At 41.3% G+C, this 18378-nt stretch overlaps 1 protein-coding gene across 1 annotated transcript; it reads left to right on the forward strand.

The window, feature by feature from the left end:
• Positions 1–9861: 9861 nt before the first annotated feature.
• Positions 9862–16157, forward strand: LOC138097159 (zinc finger protein 432-like). The gene is made up of 4 exons (XM_068993404.1): positions 9862–9978; positions 11694–11820; positions 13724–13819; positions 14437–16157. The coding sequence occupies exons 1-4, from the start codon at positions 9970–9972 to the stop codon at positions 16155–16157; spliced, it is 1953 nt and encodes a 650-aa protein (XP_068849505.1). The 5' UTR covers positions 9862–9969.
• The last annotated feature ends 2221 nt before the right edge of the window (positions 16158–18378 follow it).

Below are 18378 nucleotides of genomic sequence, written 5' to 3' on the forward strand. Positions count from 1 at the left end.
CATGGAAAGATAGACCCTAACAGGGCTTTCATAGGTCACATATGTCAGTGAGGTCATAGTTGGCAGAAATGTAATGACTGTGGAGAAGTCATTCCCCAGAAATAAGACTTCAGTAGGTGTCAGAGTTCACACTAAGAGAAACTGTTGGACCCCTGAAGGCAGTAAATGGGTCAGTGGTATGTTCCTTTTCATCTGTTGGCAGAGGAAATCGTAGAAATAAAACTCTGAACACACCAACTATGGCACGTCTTCAGCAAAATATCAGAAAGTGCATGAAGCAAATAACAAATAAACCCTGTTAAAATGAATCTTTTAGAGATGTCTGTCACAATTTTAACATGATATATCAAATTGTATACATAGTGTACAGTCTAGGACGGTACACCTGGAATCAAATTCCTAGTTTTGATGTCATTTCAGTTCAGTTCAGTCGCTCAGTCGTGTCCGACTCTTTGCGACCGCATGCACTGCAGCACGCCAGGCCTCCCTGTCCATCACCAACCCCCAGAGTTCACTCAAACTCATGTCCATTGAGTCAGTGATGCCATCCAGCCATCTCATCCTCTGTCATCCCCTTCTCCTGCCCCCAATCCCTCCCAGCATCAGAGTCTTTTCCAGTGAGTCAACTCTTAGCATGAGGTGGCCAAAGTATTGGAGTCCTAAAGCATTAGCTTTAGCATCAGTCCTTCTAATGAACACCCAGGACTGATCTCCTTTAGAATGGACTGGTTGGATCTCCTTGCAGTCCAAGGGACTCTCAAGAGTCTTCTCCAACACCACAGTTCGAAAGCATCAATTCTTCTGTGCTCAGCTTTCTTCACAGTCCAACTCTCACATCCATACAAGACCACTGGAAAAACCATAGCCTTGACTAGATGGACCTTTGTTGGCAAAGTCATGTCTCTGCTTTTGAATATGCTATCTAGGTTGGTCATAACTTTCCTTCCAAGGAGTAAGTGTCTTTTAATTTCATGGCTGCAGTCACCATCTGCAGTGATTTTGGAGCCCCCACAAAATAAAGTCTGACACTGTTTCCACTGTTTCCCCATCTATTTCCCATGAAATGATGGGACCAGATGCCATGATCTTAGTTTTCTGAATGTTGACCTCAGTGACTCCTTAATTAAAAGAAAAGCGTCTCTCTTGCACTTCATCTCTGAAAGTTATAATGTGGTATGTTCCCCTCTGTGGGCTTCCCTATGGGCTTCAGATGGTAAAGAATCTGCCTGGACTGCAGGAGACCTGGGTTCTATCCCTGGGTTGGAGAGATCCCTTGGAAAAGGAAATGGCAGCCTACTCCAGTATTTTTGCCTGGAGAATCCTATGGACAGACCATGGGGTCACAAAGAGTCAGACATGACTGAGCAGCTGACACTAACCAACACTCCCCTCTTTGAAAGGGACATGAGTCTTTTCCCGCCCAGGATCATTATATGGTTAGCTCTTGCATTTCTTCAGTTCTAACTTTACTCAGTTTGTTGTTTCAGCCTACCAAAGTCCTTCAAAAGGAAATGAAATACGTTTAATCTGACAATGTAACACAGCATGTTTGGATGTGCTTAACTTTATACATCTCACTTGGAGGAACAGAGCTCAAAATTCATAAATAATCTATCAGCCAAGCTCTGGCTCTAGAAGATAATTCCCTTCCTGTACACATACCATCCAGAAAAAAAACTTTTAAACAACTGTTTCCCTTGACTTGGTCCTGTCCTAGTACCTAGAGATGATGACAGTGATGAACTTAAGAGGAAATCCTTTCCACCTTTGAGCTGGCAATTTTTTTAAGGCTAGATTTCATGCCTATGGTAATTTTACCCACAGTCAAAGATAATCAAAGTATGTGTACACCTACATGAGTTGAAAAGGACATATAAGAAATGAAGTATTTCTGATAATTTTATCTCCAAGGTGAAAGGTTGTTGCATGAAAGATGCCAGGATTCTTGGCGTCTGGAGGAGAGGAATTCAATCCGGGGCCAGTGACGAGGCTTGATCACTCAGAGCTTTGTGTGACAAAGTTTTATTAAAGTATAAAAGTGATAGACAAAGCTTCTGACATTGACATCAGAAGGGGGCAGAAAGAGTGCGCCCTTGCTAGTTTTTCGCAAGCTGTTTTATGTCTGTTAGAAAGGTATTAATCAGATAAGAGAGACACCTCAAGACTGAGGGAGTTTTACCAGGCCCCTCTCCCACAGTATACATTTTTGAGATAGGATGGAATGAGGTGTGTCATCCCCCAGCCATAAAACAATTGATATGAATACTGGTTTGTTGAGCTACTATCAGCCCAAGGTTTGAGAAAAGAAAAAGTTAGGTAGAACCATTTTGAAGAAAGGCAAATTCTAAAGCAAATACGTAGTTTCATTAACATAGCTTAAGTAAAACATTTCCATAAGGAAAACGCATTGGTTAGCTCAAAGTTTGAGAAAAGTTCAGCTCAGGTGGAAACAGGTGTCATCATGGCAACACAGAATTTTATGAGAAACCTTTTATTTTTGTATAGAGAAGGAAAATTGACACCTGCTGCGTAAGGGAGAGATAAAAAATTCTGACACTTGCAGCCTATTTCCTCCCTTTGGCGATCCCTGGCCTTCCTTCCTGTTACCCTCTCAAAGGGACATATTAGAAGAGAAAGGGGAAATAATTCACTTAATTTTACATAGAAAAAGGTATGGATACTTTTAAAAAATATTCACATCATTCCACCTAGATTATAAATTCTGTTAGTTTATACATAACGGTATAGTCCCTAGTTCATAGCAAAATAGGAAATGAATTATATGTAGATTTGAAAAATTAATGACGCCAGGAACTAACCAATCAAAGTTATTTTGTCACTGAAGGAAAGGACCTACTGGAAAGTGATTCTCAGGGTCAGAATTATTGCAAAAAACCTTTTTGAACAGAGGCTCCTGTCAGAATATAAGATGGGCAGATCAGAGAAGGAATAGTGAGATATTTAATCCTAACGTCTTAGTGTGGCATAATGATGAATATATTTGGTCACTGCTCTTGGTTCCTGACACAAAGGTCATGAAACCCTTGGAATTTCCTGAGTGAAGGGGCTTCCCTGGTGGCTCAGAGGTTAAAGCGTCTGCCTTCGATGCCAGAGACCCGGGTTCGATCCCTGGGTCAGGAAGATCCCCTGGAGAAAGAAATGGCAATCCACTCCAGTATTCTTGCCTGGAGAATCCCATGGACAGAGAAGCCTAGTAGGTTACAGTCCACGGGGTCGCAAAGAGTCGGACACGACTGAGCGACTTCACCTTCACCTTCAGAACATCTTACACAGAACTGTTAAATCCCTTGGAATTTCCTAGGTGATAGGAACGTCTGCTCTCATAAAGTGACTCTGGATGGGTTTCTGCCTATCTCTTAAGTGCGACTGGTCACCAGAAAGACAAAACCATGATTAGAAGCTTGGAATTTTCTACTTTATCCTCATATACTATGGGGATGGGAGAGGGGCTAGAAATTGAGTTAATTATTCATTTAAATATATATGTGTCATTTGAATTTCCTATCTTTAAAATGTAGCCATGAGTCAAGTATATCATTTTTTAAAGGAAAGGCAACATACATATGTATATATTTAATAATATGTGTAATGATATATACATGTTTGTCAAAAAAGGACCTTCCATATTGTATTGGGGGGCTTCCCTGGTAGCTCAGCTGGTAAAGAATCCACCTAAAATGTGGGAGACCTGGGTTTGATCATTGGGTTGGGAAGATCCCCTGGAAAAAGGAATGGCTACCACTTTCAGTATTCTTACGTGGAGAATTCCATGGACAGAGGAGCCTGGCAGGCTACAGTCTGTGGGGTCACAAAGAGTCAGACACAACTGAGTGACTTTCACTATTGTGTTGGGGGTCCCCAAGACCACCCTCAGGTCTGATAATCTGCTAGAAAGACTGATAGAACTCAGAAAACTTGTTATCCTCAAGGTTACATGTATTATAGAAAGAATAGACACTAAAATCAGCAAGGGAAAAAGGAAAAACCACACCCACACTGATTTAGGGCAGAAGCTATAGATCCCATGGTGTCAGTGGACCTCTGCAGGGACTGGAAACTAAAATCAGGCCTGTGGGTTTCCTTCCAGCCTGCTGGGATCCAGCCTCAGATAAAGACTGGACATTAGGGTTCAGGGGAGCTCCAGGTTGGAGATACCCCCTGCCTGCCTGCTGTCACACATTTATGTCAGGAAAGTAACCCTCACTATTATATACAAAATAGATAACCATGGGAATTCTCTGGCAGTCCTGTGGTTAGAACTCTGCCCTTCTACTGCAGGGGACACAGATTCCATCCTTGGTTGGGGAACTACTATTCTGCAAGCCTCAAGGTGTGGCCAAACAAAAAACATAACCAACAAGAGCCTATAGTATAGGACAGAGAACTATACTAAATATTTTGTAGCAACCTATTAAGGAAAAGAATCTGAAAAAGAATATATATTCACATATGTGCATGCTAAGTCACTTGAGTCATGTCTGACGCTTTCTGACTCTATGGACTATAGCCTGTCAGGCTCTTCTATCCATGGGATTCTCCAGGCAAGAATACTGGAGTAGGTTGCTATGCCCTCCTCCAGATCTTCCCGACCTGGGGATCAAACCTGCGTCTCTTATGTCTCCTGCATTGGCAGGTGGGTTCTCTACCACTAGCACCATGTGAGAAGCCCAATATATATGAATAATTGAATTGTTTTGCTATATATCTGAAACTAACACAATGTAAATCAACTATACTTCACTTTTAAAAATTTAATGTTTTTTTGAATTAAAGGGATTTATTATGTGTATATATGTCAAACTCTGGCTTCCCTGGTGGCTCAGATGGTAAAGAATCTGCCTGCAGTTCTGGAGACCTGGGTTTGATCCTTGGGTTGAGATCTGGAGAAGGGAATGGCAACCCACTCCAGTATTCCTGCCTGGAGAATCCCATGGATACAAGAGCCTAGCCGGCTGCAGTCCACAGCGTTGCAAAGAGTCAGACACTACTCAGCGACTAACACCATGTAAAACTGAATCACTTTGCTGTGCATCTGAAACTAACACAACATTGTAAATCAGCTATACTTCAATTAAAAAATAAAGGGGAAAAAAGTTACACTGCCCATGATTCCATTGTTGGAAAGGCAGCTGGAATCTCCATTTGGAACTTCCCCAGACTCTGTCCTTCCAGTCTCTTCCCTTGGCTGATGTGAATGTGTATCCTTTAGCTGTTATGAACCCTCACTCTGAGTAGAACAGCTTTCAGTAATCCTGAGCCCCTCTTGCAAATTATTGTCATTTTAGGGAATATTGGAAAATGGAACTAGCTTCTTGCTATGACCTTTGGTTACATGACTATCAGTCACTTTCTGAGAATTGTTTATGGCATTGGCTATAGGGTTAAACATTGAAGCCAACAGGTGAACCTGGGGTCTGTGCCACAGCCTGTGTCCTCAAGATCTGTTTCCTCAGGGTGAGTGAGTCTTCGAGCTTAGGGCTGGGGTGATGGGAGAAAAATGAGCTGGAGCAGGGCATAAAATGGGTAGTACCCCTGTAAATGACTGGCAAAGACTTCTTCGGGAGGTGACAAAGATGCACAGGACTGGGAAAAACAGTTCTTTAAGGTCATTGTTGTACACGGATATTCACAGTTCTATTTGCAGTATCCAAAAAAAACGAACCAATTCAAAGGTCCACCCATTGGTAAATGATTATCCAATGAGTATCCAACAATGAATACTAAAGCAACAAAAAGGAACGAACTATTGATACTTTAGTAATGATGAATTTCAAAACAATTATACTATGTGAAAGAAGCCAGAACCTACAGTACTAATTTTATGAAAAGAATACAGACTAATGTATAGTGACAGAAGGCAAGTTTTGTATTTCGGCCGTGTAATTAGCACACTTGAGAAGTGGCTCACAACGTCCACTGTTTCTGCTCACATTGTGATCGCTATACTAATCAGTTTCCCAAACCTCGGTTTTCCGCAAACACTTCACCTGACAATTCCACGCCTAGCCCCGCCCCGCACAAAGCACTTGCTCTGCGTACGGACACCGAACCTCTTCTAAGATGGCTGCTTCCACGGTGCTCCTGCCCAGTGGCCACAGAGCGCCTCCAGTTTTTGTTTTTTTCCAAGCACGCTTAAGTTTTCATACGGTCTCTAGATCTTTTCGGGGTTAAACCACTGATCGAGATGTCCGGAAGTAATTTTAATTTCCCACGGAGCTGAGACGCCACAGCCATTAACAGCCGCTTAGAATGTATGCCTGCACCCTTCTGGTCTTGATGGGCTCCGACCTTAGAAAGAGGGCCCTGTCCATTCAAACGAATTTACCTTCACGTCATGATTGCTTTGTATGAGCTCAAACCTCTTAAAATCGCCCCATTTTCCTTGGGCCAGGAAATAGAAATTCCGTACGCCATCTATACGACAGATAGGCAAAGATGGCGGCCCCCAGGGGGCCGAGGCGGCAGTGGTGGCGCGTCTATATTAGCTCATAAGGAAATGCCGGAAACGCCCTATCGTTCACCATAGAAACGCGGTAGAAACGCCGCTGACCCTTGACGGTTGGTGTCTGTAGAGGGGGCTGGGCGAAGGGACCAGAAGTGAAAGAAGCTTAGGGAAGAAAGTTAGGCCCTGAAGAGGTGGCTGCAGGTTCAGGAGAGAACCAGGTGGGTCTGTGTGTCTGGCTGTAAAAAGGGCGGGGACGGGGGCGGTCTGTCGGCCTTTAGGTGGGTTGTGGCTCCTTCCAGCCCGTGAAGGTAGCTCGAGGGCGGGTGGCGGTTTGATTTTGTTTTTGAGGGGAGCGTGTACTGAACGTCCGTGATCGGGGTGTCTTTGGGGGTCAGTCATGGGCTCTGGTGGTCACCGCTTAAAACTCTGAACAGATCAACTACCGAGAGTCCTGAGGTCAGGGTTTAGCGTCTTGGCGGTTGACAACTAGTGTGGTGGGGATTGTCAGTGAATGCGGCGTCTTGTTCGGGTTTTCGAATAATTTGGAGTTCAAAGTCGAGGATGGAGAAGGGAATGGCAACCCACTCCAGTGTTCTTGCCTGGAGAATCCCAAGGACGGGGGAGCCTGGTGGGCTGCCATCTCTGGGGTCGCACAGAGTCGGACATGACTGAAACGACTTGGCAGCAAAGTCGAGGAACCATTAAGGGAGGTCAGTATACGTGTGTATCTGACCTGGTTTGGTATTAGTCGGATGGGGGGTTGGGTGGGTAATGGTCACTGTCGTTCGCGCAGAAATGCGTGACGCAGAAGGCTTGGAGGCTCAGGAGCCCTGGTAGGTTGTGTGTTTAGCTCAGACTTTGGCTAATGAACATAACATTCCCCGAAAACTTCAGGTCCAAGTCCCTGACCCACCAGTTTTCTAGTCCCTTTAAATTTTGTCTTTATTCTTCCTGCAAGTTGACTGCCTTATTCATTTCCCCAGTATTTATATTTTTGAATTGTTTTTATATTTGTTATTTATAGCTCATATTTTTTTTTTTTAGTTTTGTGAGTTTTTTTTTTAATTTTTAATTGGAGGCTAATTACTTTACAATATTGTGGTGGTTTTTGCCATACATTCACATGAGTCAGCCATGGGTGTATATGTGTTCCTCATCCTGACCCTCCCTCCCGCCTCCCTCCCCATCCCTTCCCTCAGGGTCCTCCCAGTGCGCCAGCCCTGAGCACCCTGTCTCATGCATTGAACCTGGACTGGCGATCTAGTTCACATATGATAATATACATGTTTCAGTGCTATTCTCCCAGATCATCCCACCCTCACCTTCTCCCACAGAGTCCAAAAGTCTGTTCTTTACATCTGTGTCTCTTTCGCTGTCTTGCATATAGGGTCATTGTTACTGTCTTTCTAAATTCCATATATATGTGTTAATATAGTGTATTGGTGTTTTTCTTTCTTACTTTGCTCTGTATAATAGGCTCCAGTTTCATCCACCTCATTAGAACTGATTCAAATACATTCTTTTTAATAGCTCAGTAATAGTCCATTGTGTACATGTACCACAGCCTTCTTATCCATTCATCTGCTGATGGGCATCTAGGTTGCTTCTATGTCCTGCCTATTGTAAACAGTCCTGCAATGAACATTGGGGTACACGTGTCTCTTTCAATTCCAGTTTCCCTGGTGTGTATGCCCAGCAGTGGGATTGCTGGGTCATATGGAAGTTCTATTCCAGTTTTTTAAGGAATCTCCACACTGTCCTCCATAGTGGCTGTACTAGTTTGCATTCCTACCAACAGTGTAAGAGGGTTCCCTTTTCTCCACACCCTCTCCAGCATTTACTGTTTGTAGACTTTTTGATAGCAGCCATTCTGACCAGTGTGAGATGGTACGTCATTGTGGCTTTGATTTGCATTTCTCTGATAGTGATGTTGAGCATCTTTTCCAAGTGTTTGTTAGCCATTTGTATGTCTTCTTTGGAGAAATGTCTATTTAGTTCTTTGGCCCATTTTTTGATTGGGTCGTTTATTTTTCTGGAATTGAGCTGCAGGTGCTGCTTATATATTTTTGAGATTAATTATTTGTCAGTTGCTTCGTTGGCTTTTATTTTCTTCCATTCTGAAGGCTGTTTTTTCACCTTGCTCATAGTTTCCTTCATTGTGCAAAAGCTTTTAAGTTTAATTAGGTCCCATTTGTTTATTTTTGCTTTTATTTCCATTACTCTGGGAAGTGGGTCATAGAGGATCCTGCTGTGATTTATGCCAGAGAGTGTTTTGCCTATGTTTTCCTCTAGGAGTTTTATAGTTTCTGGCCTTACATTTAGATCTTTAATCCATTTTGAGTTTATTTTTGTGTATGGTGTTAGAAAGTGTTCTGCTGCTGTTGCTGCTAAGTCGCTTCAGTCCTGTCTGACTCTGTGCGACCCCATAAACAGCAGCCCACCAGGCTCCCCCGTCCCTGGGATTCTCCAGGCAAGAGCACTGGAGTAGGTTGCCATTTCCTTCTCCAATGCATGAAACTGAAAAGTGAAAGGGAAGTCACTCAGTCGTGTCTGACTCTCAGCAACACACATGGGCCGCAGCCTTCAAGGCTCCTCCATCCATGAGATTTTCCAGGCAAGAGTAATGGAGTGGGGCGCCATTGCCTTCTCCGAGAAAGTGTTCTAGTTTCATTCTTTTACAAGTGGTTGACCAGTTTTCCCAGCACCACTTGTTAAAGAGATTGTCTTTTCTCCATTGTATATTCTTGCCTCCTTTTTCAAACATAAGGTGTCCATAGGTGTGTGGATTTATCTCTGGGCTTTCTATTTTGTTTCATTAATCTATGTTTCTGTCTTGTGCCAGTACCATACTGTCTTGATTACTGTAGCTTTGGAGTATAGCCTGAAGTCAGGCAGGTTGATTCCTCCAGTTCCATTCTTCTTTCTCAAGATTGTATAGCGCATATTCTTTTTCTGATTTGCTCATTGGCCCTCATGTTGAAAATGTATTTAAACAAGGGATATGAAGACTTTTAAAGAGGTGTCAGGGCAACAAAATTTAAAGGAAGGATTTTACAGTTTCTCAATGCCCAGATGGCTTCGTCTGTATAACTGAAAATTACCTGCCACTGAAATGTAGTGCTGTGTTAAATAATTCTCCTTGGTCACTCCCCCCCATCAAATTCATGTTACTCCCACATATTCAGGGAATTAGGTTTCACTGGCTGGAGGTGTGAAATTCTCTGGGAAACTAAATGGAGAGACAGAAATACTGGGGACTGTAGTATTAAGGTGAGTGCACAGAAAAAAGGAATATAATCCTAAAAGTAATTTTGCTTTTCAACCCACAGATTTAAACAACAGATAAGATATGAATGAAGAAAGAGGAGGTTCCAGGACCTAGGTATTGTTATTTCTGGGGACACTCTGGCAGCTGTGATATCTAATTAGAAATTAACAGGAATATCCAGAAGAGACAGAGACAGAACCTCTGCATTGCCAACTGTTTTCAGAGAACAGAGAATATGATCCAGGTGCAGGTGACTCATATCTTATTTTATTCTCTCCTTTATTCCTTAATGGATTTGTAGAGCCTATAAAAAAAATCCAGTTCAGTAGAGAGAAATAAACTGAATCCCAACACCATGGCAAAGTGGGATTAAGAATGTAGTGTTTATGTGATTCCTGTGAAACTAGTGTTAGAACATCATGTGTATCTGTCACTGACTCTGTGTGCACACAGAGTGTGTAGATGTGTGTCTATTTACAAATGTATGTGGGTTTGTGCATATATCTGTGTACACATCTGTTAGGATGTTTTGTGCAAAAAATTACATTCTTAAAGGACATCCTATTGCCCAAGATGATATAATTTAAACATCCAAACGAATAATGACTGCAATTGTTCAGTAAATATTAGCTGTATAAAATTCCATTTGTCTATGTGCTGTACTGTGCTTAGTCACTCAGTCATGTCTGACTCTGTGTGACTTTAACCTGCCAAGTTCCTCTGTCCATGGAATTCTCCAGGCAAGAATACTGGAGTGGGTTGCCATTTCCTCCTCCAGGGGATCTTCCCAGCCCAGGGATTGAACCCACATCTCCTGTGTCTCCTGCATTGCAGACAGATTCTTTACCCACTGAGCCATTTGTCTGTAGTCATACTCAAAAAGTATGTTAAGCTATGTAAAGTATTTAGAGGAGTGCCTGCCACATGGTAAGGGCTGTATGAGGTCATCCATGCCTTTAGTCTTTGACAGCACTTTATACTAGGATATTATCAAATTGTATGATTTTCAGTAATCAGTTTTTTTTTGCCATATTTTGCATTTACCTCATCATAGATGAAGTTGAAATCTGTCTTGTATATTAATTGATCAGCTGTATTTTTTCTCTTGAGAAATGTCTGTCCTTATCATTTTTACATTAACAAGATTATCTTTTTCTTCTGATTAATGAGTCATTCCTATGTACTATATATTGATTCTTTCTCTCTCTTTTATTTTAACCTCACAACATGGCATGTGGGACCTTATTTCCCTGACCAGGGATTAAACATGCACTCCCTGCAGTGGAAGCATGGATTCTTAAGCACTGGACTCCTGGGGAAGTCCTCTTTCTTTTGTTTATAAAAAATATTTTCCTGGCTTGTTACTTTTATTTCAGCTTTGCTCATGATATCTTCTTTAAAATCTTTTTTAAATTGAAGTATATTTGATTTACAATGTTGTGTTAATTTCTGCTGTATACCAAAGTGATTCTGTTATACATATATATACATTCTTTTTTTCATACTATTTTCTGTTATGGCTTGTCACAGTATATTGAATATAGTTCTCTGTGCTGAACATTAGAACTTTATTTATCCATTCTATATATACAATAGTTTGCATCTGCTAATCCCAAACTCCCAACCCATTTCTCCTCCAGCTCCCACTTTGGCAACCATAAGTCTATTCTCTGAATCTCTCTATTTTGTAGCTAGGTTCCTTTGTGTCATATTTTAGACATGGGGACTGAGCCCTTACCCTATGCCACATGGTGCTCTCTTCAGGTTGATTGTGTCAGAATTGAATGGTAGGACACATAGCTGGTGTCAGACAATTGCTTGGTGGTATGTTTAAAAAAAAATACATATGAGAATTGGTGTCAAAATCGTACTTAATATGAGCAGGACAGCTTCCTTTATATTCTTTATGAATGAATTGAAGAGAAACACTCATACTAAACCAGGAATCTGTTACTCCAGGAAACCTTGTCATTCAAGGATGTGGCTGTGGACTTCACATGGGAAGAGTGGCAGCTCCTGGCCCCTGCTCAGAAGACCCTGTACCGGGATGTGATGCTGGAGAACTATAGCAACCTGGTGTCCGTGGGTGAGGACAGCTCCCTTGGATCCTTCATAGGGTCCCCAGTCAGTGGCCTTTATTTTCTCAGCTGCTTAAACTTTGAAATCACTGCAGTGCCCTGTAGCATATTCTTATTGCCTCTTCTAACTCCTGATGAAAGGATATATACAATGTGCTATGAACTGTTTTTACGCCCAACACAACTGATACCAAATGTCTGGGTTTTCTCTATACTAGTAACCAATTCTCCTACTCTCCATGTACAGCCTGGGTGTCCCACAATTTAATCCTCTTTTGACACTAACCACCCAAATCCAGCATCGTACCCCAGAAGCTTATGGGCTCACTTCAGATGTAAGTTAAACATATTAGGTGTCCAGGGTACCCACACTTCTGTCTGACTTGACTATAAACTGAGCCTTTGGAACTTCCCTGGTGGTCCAGTGGTTAAGAATTTGCACTTCGAATGCAGGGAGCACAAGTGTGATCCCTGGTTGGGAAACTAAGGTCCCACATGCCACAGGGCATGGCCAAAAAAAAAAAAAAAAAATTACATAAAAAAAAAAAAAATCAAGCATTCCCATTCTCCACCCCTCAACATTTGACAGAATGGCTCACAGAACTCAGGAAAGCACTTAACTTACCATTACCAGTTTATTATAAAGGATAAACTCAGGAATAGCCAAATGGAAGAGATGCTGGGACAGAGTTAAGGGGGAGGGATCATGGTCCTTCCATGAGTGCTCCAAGTGTGTCACCTTGATGTGGTCATCAACCCAGAAGCTCCCCCAGCCTGGTTGTGTAGGGGTTTTTATGCTGATTTCATTGTGTAGGCATGTTTCTTAAAATCACTGGCTGTGGGTGGTTAACTCAGTCTCCAGTCCCCTCTCTCTGTGTGGCGGGGGTGAAAAGTGAAAGAAAGTGAAAGTTTCTCAGTCATGTCCAACTGTTTGCAACCTCATGGGCTATACAGTCCACAGAATTTTCCAGGCCAGAATACTGACCTAGGAATCGAACGGGGGTCTCCTGCATTGTAGGTGGATTCTTTACCAACTGAGCTATCAGGGAAGCTCATGGCAGGGGTAGGAGGAGCTGAAATTTCTAACCTTCAGTTCATGCCTTGGTTTTTCTGGCAGCCAGTCTCCACTCTTAAACTCCTTAGGGCCCCTAGTCACCAGTCATCTTATCAGCACACAGAAGACACCCATCACTCTTGGAGACCAAGGGTGTTGGAAGTTCTTGTTCCAGGAACTGGAATTTAAACCAAATGCTGTAACAAAAGAGGTTTCTGCCATGCCTCTCACATAGGAAATTACAAGGGCATCATTTTTATTTTAATTTTAAAAATATTTATCCGGCTGTGCCAGGTCTTTCCAGGTGGCGCTAGTGGTAAAGAACCTGCCTGCCAATGTAGGAGATACAAGAGACTATGGTTTGATCCCTGGGTCAGGAAGATCCCCTGGAGAAGGTCATGGCAACCCACTCCAGTATTCATGCTGAAGAATCCCATGGACAGAGAACCTGGCAGGTTAGAGTCCATAGGGTCACAAAGAGTCGGACACAACTGAAGTGACTTAGTACGCATACCAAGTCTTAGTTGTGGCAAAAAGGATCTTCAAGCTCTGTTGTGGCATATGGGATCTTTAGTTGCAGCATATGGGATCTAGTTCCATGACCACGGATCAAACCTAGGCCCTCTGCATAACCACCAGGGAAATCCCTATAAGGGCTGCAGAAGCTGTCTGCCAAAAACCAATGGTGGAGACCAAAGAGATATCATCATATCATAACATCCCATGAGTCTCTCCTGAGTGCAAAGCCTCTGCTTGGCAGATGGGAAAACCAATCCCTCAAATGTAAAATTCTCCTGTCTTGACCAGCCCCAGCCCAATTCAGTGGGACTAAATCTTCTATCATTTCCCATGAACAGGATATCGAGTCAGCAAATCAGATGTACTGTCCAAGTTGGAACAAGGGAAAGAACGATGGATGACAGAAGATGAAATCCACAGTCGTACCTGGCCAGGTGAGTGAGCACTGGTTGGTAACTGCAGATGTCCTGAACTAGACAGGGAGAAGAGGCTGGGGAGTGTCTGAAAATAGAGAAACTGTGCCTCTGCATAGCTCTCTCCCATAAAAGAACTTTTAGACTTGAGAGGGAAATATACTTGTTTTCACTTCTGAGATTTGATCCTTGATTTTTATTTCACATCTAGATTTTTGTTTACCTTGTTTTCACCTTCCTTGGATTTTATACTCACTCCTTTGAACGCTATCACAAATCCCTTTCACTTCCCTGGCTGTGGAATTCCACCTTCCAGGCCTCAGCTCAAGAAGAAATCTTCGTGGTTTTTTGTTTTGTTTTGTTTTAAATTTTTGGCCACACTGCATGTGAGATCAAACCCATGTGCCCTACAGTGGAAGTACAGAGTCTTGACCACTGGCCCACCAGGGAAGTCCCTGTGTTACTTTGGTTTTACCAATGTGTAAGAAATAAGGAACATTTATACAGGGAGTGTTTGTTTCATACTGTTATCATAAGGTTGCCACTAAAGTACCATTTTTAAAAAACACCAAGGAATTTTTAAATCAATTTTATTCCAAACAGGAATAAAAAGGATTCATTATTCTCTTCTTTCCTAGAAACTGGCAACATTGGTAATCATCTGCAGGTTGACTGGGAAAATAAAAAAATGCTGAAAGGTATTGAACAATACCAGGAACATAATACATTTGGAAATCCTGTTCCTCAAAGCCAAAGTTATTTCTGTTTCAGGCAAAATCATGATATGTTTGAGTACTATATAAAAACTTTGAAGTCAAATTTAAGTTTAGTCATCCAGAGCCAAAGCTATGAAATTAAAAACTCTATTAAATGTAATGGAGATGGGAAATCATTTCTGTTTGGTAAACATGAAAAATGTCATTCTCCAGTTAAATGCCCTGTAAGTGCAAAACCCATCAGCACTAAGTCCCAAGTCATTAAGCACCAAATAACTCACAACATAGAGAAAGCCCATATATGCAGTGAATGTGGGAAAGCCTTTGTTAAGAAGTCTCAGCTCACTGATCATCAGAGAGTTCATACAGGAGAGAAACCTTATGGATGCAGTCTGTGTGCAAAAGTATTCTCCCGGAAGTCCAGGCTCAATGAACATCAGAGAATTCATGAGAGAGAGAAATCTTTTATATGCAGTGATTGTGCAAAAGTCTTCACTACAAAGAGCCGTCTTATTGAACACCAGCGAACTCACACAGGAGAGAAACCTTATGTATGCAGTGACTGTGGAAAAGGCTTCCCAGGGAAGCGTAATCTCATCTTACATCAGCGAAATCATACTGGAGAGAAATGCTATGTATGTAGTGAATGTGGAAAAGGCTTTACTGGAAAGAGCATGCTCACTGTACACCAGCGAACTCACACCGGAGAGAAACCCTACATCTGCAGTGAATGTGGGAAAGGCTTTACCACAAAGCACTATGTCATCATCCACCAACGGAATCATACAGGAGAGAAACCCTACATATGCAACGAATGTGGGAAAGGTTTCATCATGAAAAGCCGTCTGACCGAACATCAGCGAATTCATACAGGAGAGAAGCCGTATGTGTGCAATGAATGTGGAAAAGGCTTTCCCAGGAAGGGTAATCTGATTGTACATCAGAAGACTCATACAGTAGAGAAATCCTATGTATGTAGTGAATGTGGAAAAGGCTTCACCATGAAGAGCATGCTTACCATACATCAACGAACTCACACTGGCGAGAAACCCTACATCTGCAGTGAGTGTGGAAAAGGCTTCCCATTGAAGAGTCGGCTGGTCGTGCATCAGCGAACACATACTGGTGAAAAACCTTACCGATGCAGTGAATGTGGGAAAGGCTTCATTGTGAACAGTGGACTGATGTTACATCAGCGAACTCACACTGGAGAGAAACCCTATAGATGCAATAAATGTGGAAAAGAGTTTGCCTTTAAGAGCAATCTTGTGGTACATCAGCGAACTCATACCGGAGAGAAACCCTTTACATGCAGTGAGTGTGGAAAAGGTTTCACCATGAAACGCTATCTCATCGTACATCAACAAATTCATATGGGAGAGAAGTCCTATGTATGCAGTGAATGTGGAATAGGTTTTGTCATGGAAACAGAGCTCATTTTACATCAGCAGATTCATACTGGAGAGAAACCTTATGCCTGCAGTGAATGTGGCAAAGGCTTCACTGTGAAAAGCCGTCTAGTGGTTCATCAGCGGACTCATACAGGAGAGAAACCTTTTGTATGCAGTGATTGTGGAAAAGGCTTTTCCTCAAAAAGGAATCTCCTTGTACATCAGAGAACTCATAATGGAAACAAACCATAAAAGCGATGACTATGATCACACCTACAGGAAGAAAATATGCTTTGTCCAACATCAGAGATTTCTAACCTTTATATATACTGACTGTGGAAAATCCTATTCAGCATTGGTATTGGTCTCATTACCCACCAGAAAATTTACACAGGAGACAAACTGTATGTGTGCAATTCATGTGAGAAAGCCTTCAACACAAATTCAACACTCATTGTACCTCAAAGAACTCATAAAAGAGACCGACTATGAATCCAGTGATTGGGGGTAATCTTTTGTCAACCCTTGTTAATACACATGAGAAACATATAGGTCAAAGTACATAATTCTTTGTAGAAACTCTGAACTCATTATATACAAGTGTATTTTTTAGGATAAAAAAGATGATGTTTCAGTGAACTCATTAAACATCAGTGTGCTCCTAGCATACTTGACTATTGTCAGCGTAGATTAGCCTGCTGCTAATTTCACCCTTAGGAAATATGAAATTTGCATAGGGGTGAAATTTAATGAATGAAGAGAATATGCTAGTGCCTTCAGTGATCAGTTACCTCACATTGTATGTCTAAATTACCATGTAGGAAAAGCTCTGATACATTCAATGCAGAAAAAGCTCAAGGAAGCATTTTTAGGTACTAATTATATGTCTGAAAAGTGTGTGCTAAGATAAATCCTATGACTGGAGAGACTAGGAAAGCCTTCTATGGAAATAAAAACCCTATCTCATCAGTGATCATAATAGATCACCAATGAGCTCATACATAGTAACAATATGATGATTGTGGGAAAGACTTTGCCTCCTCTCCAGTAAGTTGCCTGATATGCATGCTGGAGAAAAATTTTCAGATGGCAATGAATATGGCAGGATTTCAGTGATACATTCTGCCTCATTGCTTTTCATGAATTCACACAGAAATAAAATGGTTATGGACCCACTAAATATGGAGTAACTTTAGCAAAATATCAGAATTCTGAAGGAAAGAAACCTCATGAAAATGACATATACTTGAACTTTCTATCACAAGTCTAAATTTATTATACACCTGATGTCCATTTTGGGGCAGAATACCTTGAACCATATCAATGATTCCATAATTTTAAAGTGGGCTAGTCTCGACACTAATTTGTAATGTTATATACAATACAGGAGTGTTCTGTGCCCACTTTATATTATTATATTTTTCACTCTTGCATTTCTTAGGTTCTAAATTCAGCTCTGTCTACAATGTACTTCAAAGTAAAAAGGAATATATTCATAAATGTAATCCAACATAACTGGATGTATTTATCTAAGTTTATAAGTAGCATTAGGTAGTTTACAAACACTTTAAAAATGATTTTTCTAAAATTCGTTTTGAAATAGTTTTAGACTCCCAAGTAATTACAAAATATACCAAGTTCCCACATACCCTTACTCAGTTTCTTCAGTGGTGTTATCTTCATAACCATAATACATCATCAAACCCAATAAAATGACATTGGTGCAGTGCTGTTAAGTAAACTGGACCTTATTTGGATTTTAGTAGGTTTTTGCATGCACTAATTTATATGAAGTTTTTTGTTTTTAGTATATAGTTTTAAGAAATTTTATCTTATACATAAGATTTCTGTAAACCCCACCACAATTGGGATGCAGAATTGTGCCAACACAAAGAAACATCCTCATGTTACCCCTCTGTGGTCACACTCTTCCCCCACCCCTGACCATGGTGACCACTGGTCAAACTCCATCACTCCAACTTGGTTATTTCAACAATGCTGTTAAAATGGAATCATACCATGTGTAGCCTTTGAGATAGGCTTCATTTCACTCAGCAAATTGCTGTTAAGATCCATCCAATTTTTTTGGTGTATAAGTGGTTTTACTTGTTGTTAATAATATTCTTTTGTATGGATGTACAGTGACTATCTGTTTACTATTGACAGATGTCTGGGTTGTTTTCCAGTGTTTCATTGTTTTGAATAAAACCCTATGAACATTTATGGACCCAACTTTATGGGAAAGTAAGTATTTGTTCCTTTGGGGTAAATACCCAGCAGTCATATGTTACATTTGTGTTTAACTTTATAAGAAACTGCCAAATTTTTCTTTAGTGACTGTACTAATTTACATTCTCAACAGTAGTGTATGAACACCCTGGATGTTCCATGTCTTTTCTAGCAGTTGGCGCTGTCATACTTGATTCCAGCCATCCTGTCACGTATGTGGTAGTAGATAATGATGGCCTTAGTT

The sequence above is a fragment of the Capricornis sumatraensis genome, chromosome 20, assembly GCF_032405125.1.
Source record: "Capricornis sumatraensis isolate serow.1 chromosome 20, serow.2, whole genome shotgun sequence".
In the NCBI taxonomy this organism is placed as follows: Eukaryota; Metazoa; Chordata; class Mammalia; order Artiodactyla; family Bovidae; genus Capricornis; species Capricornis sumatraensis.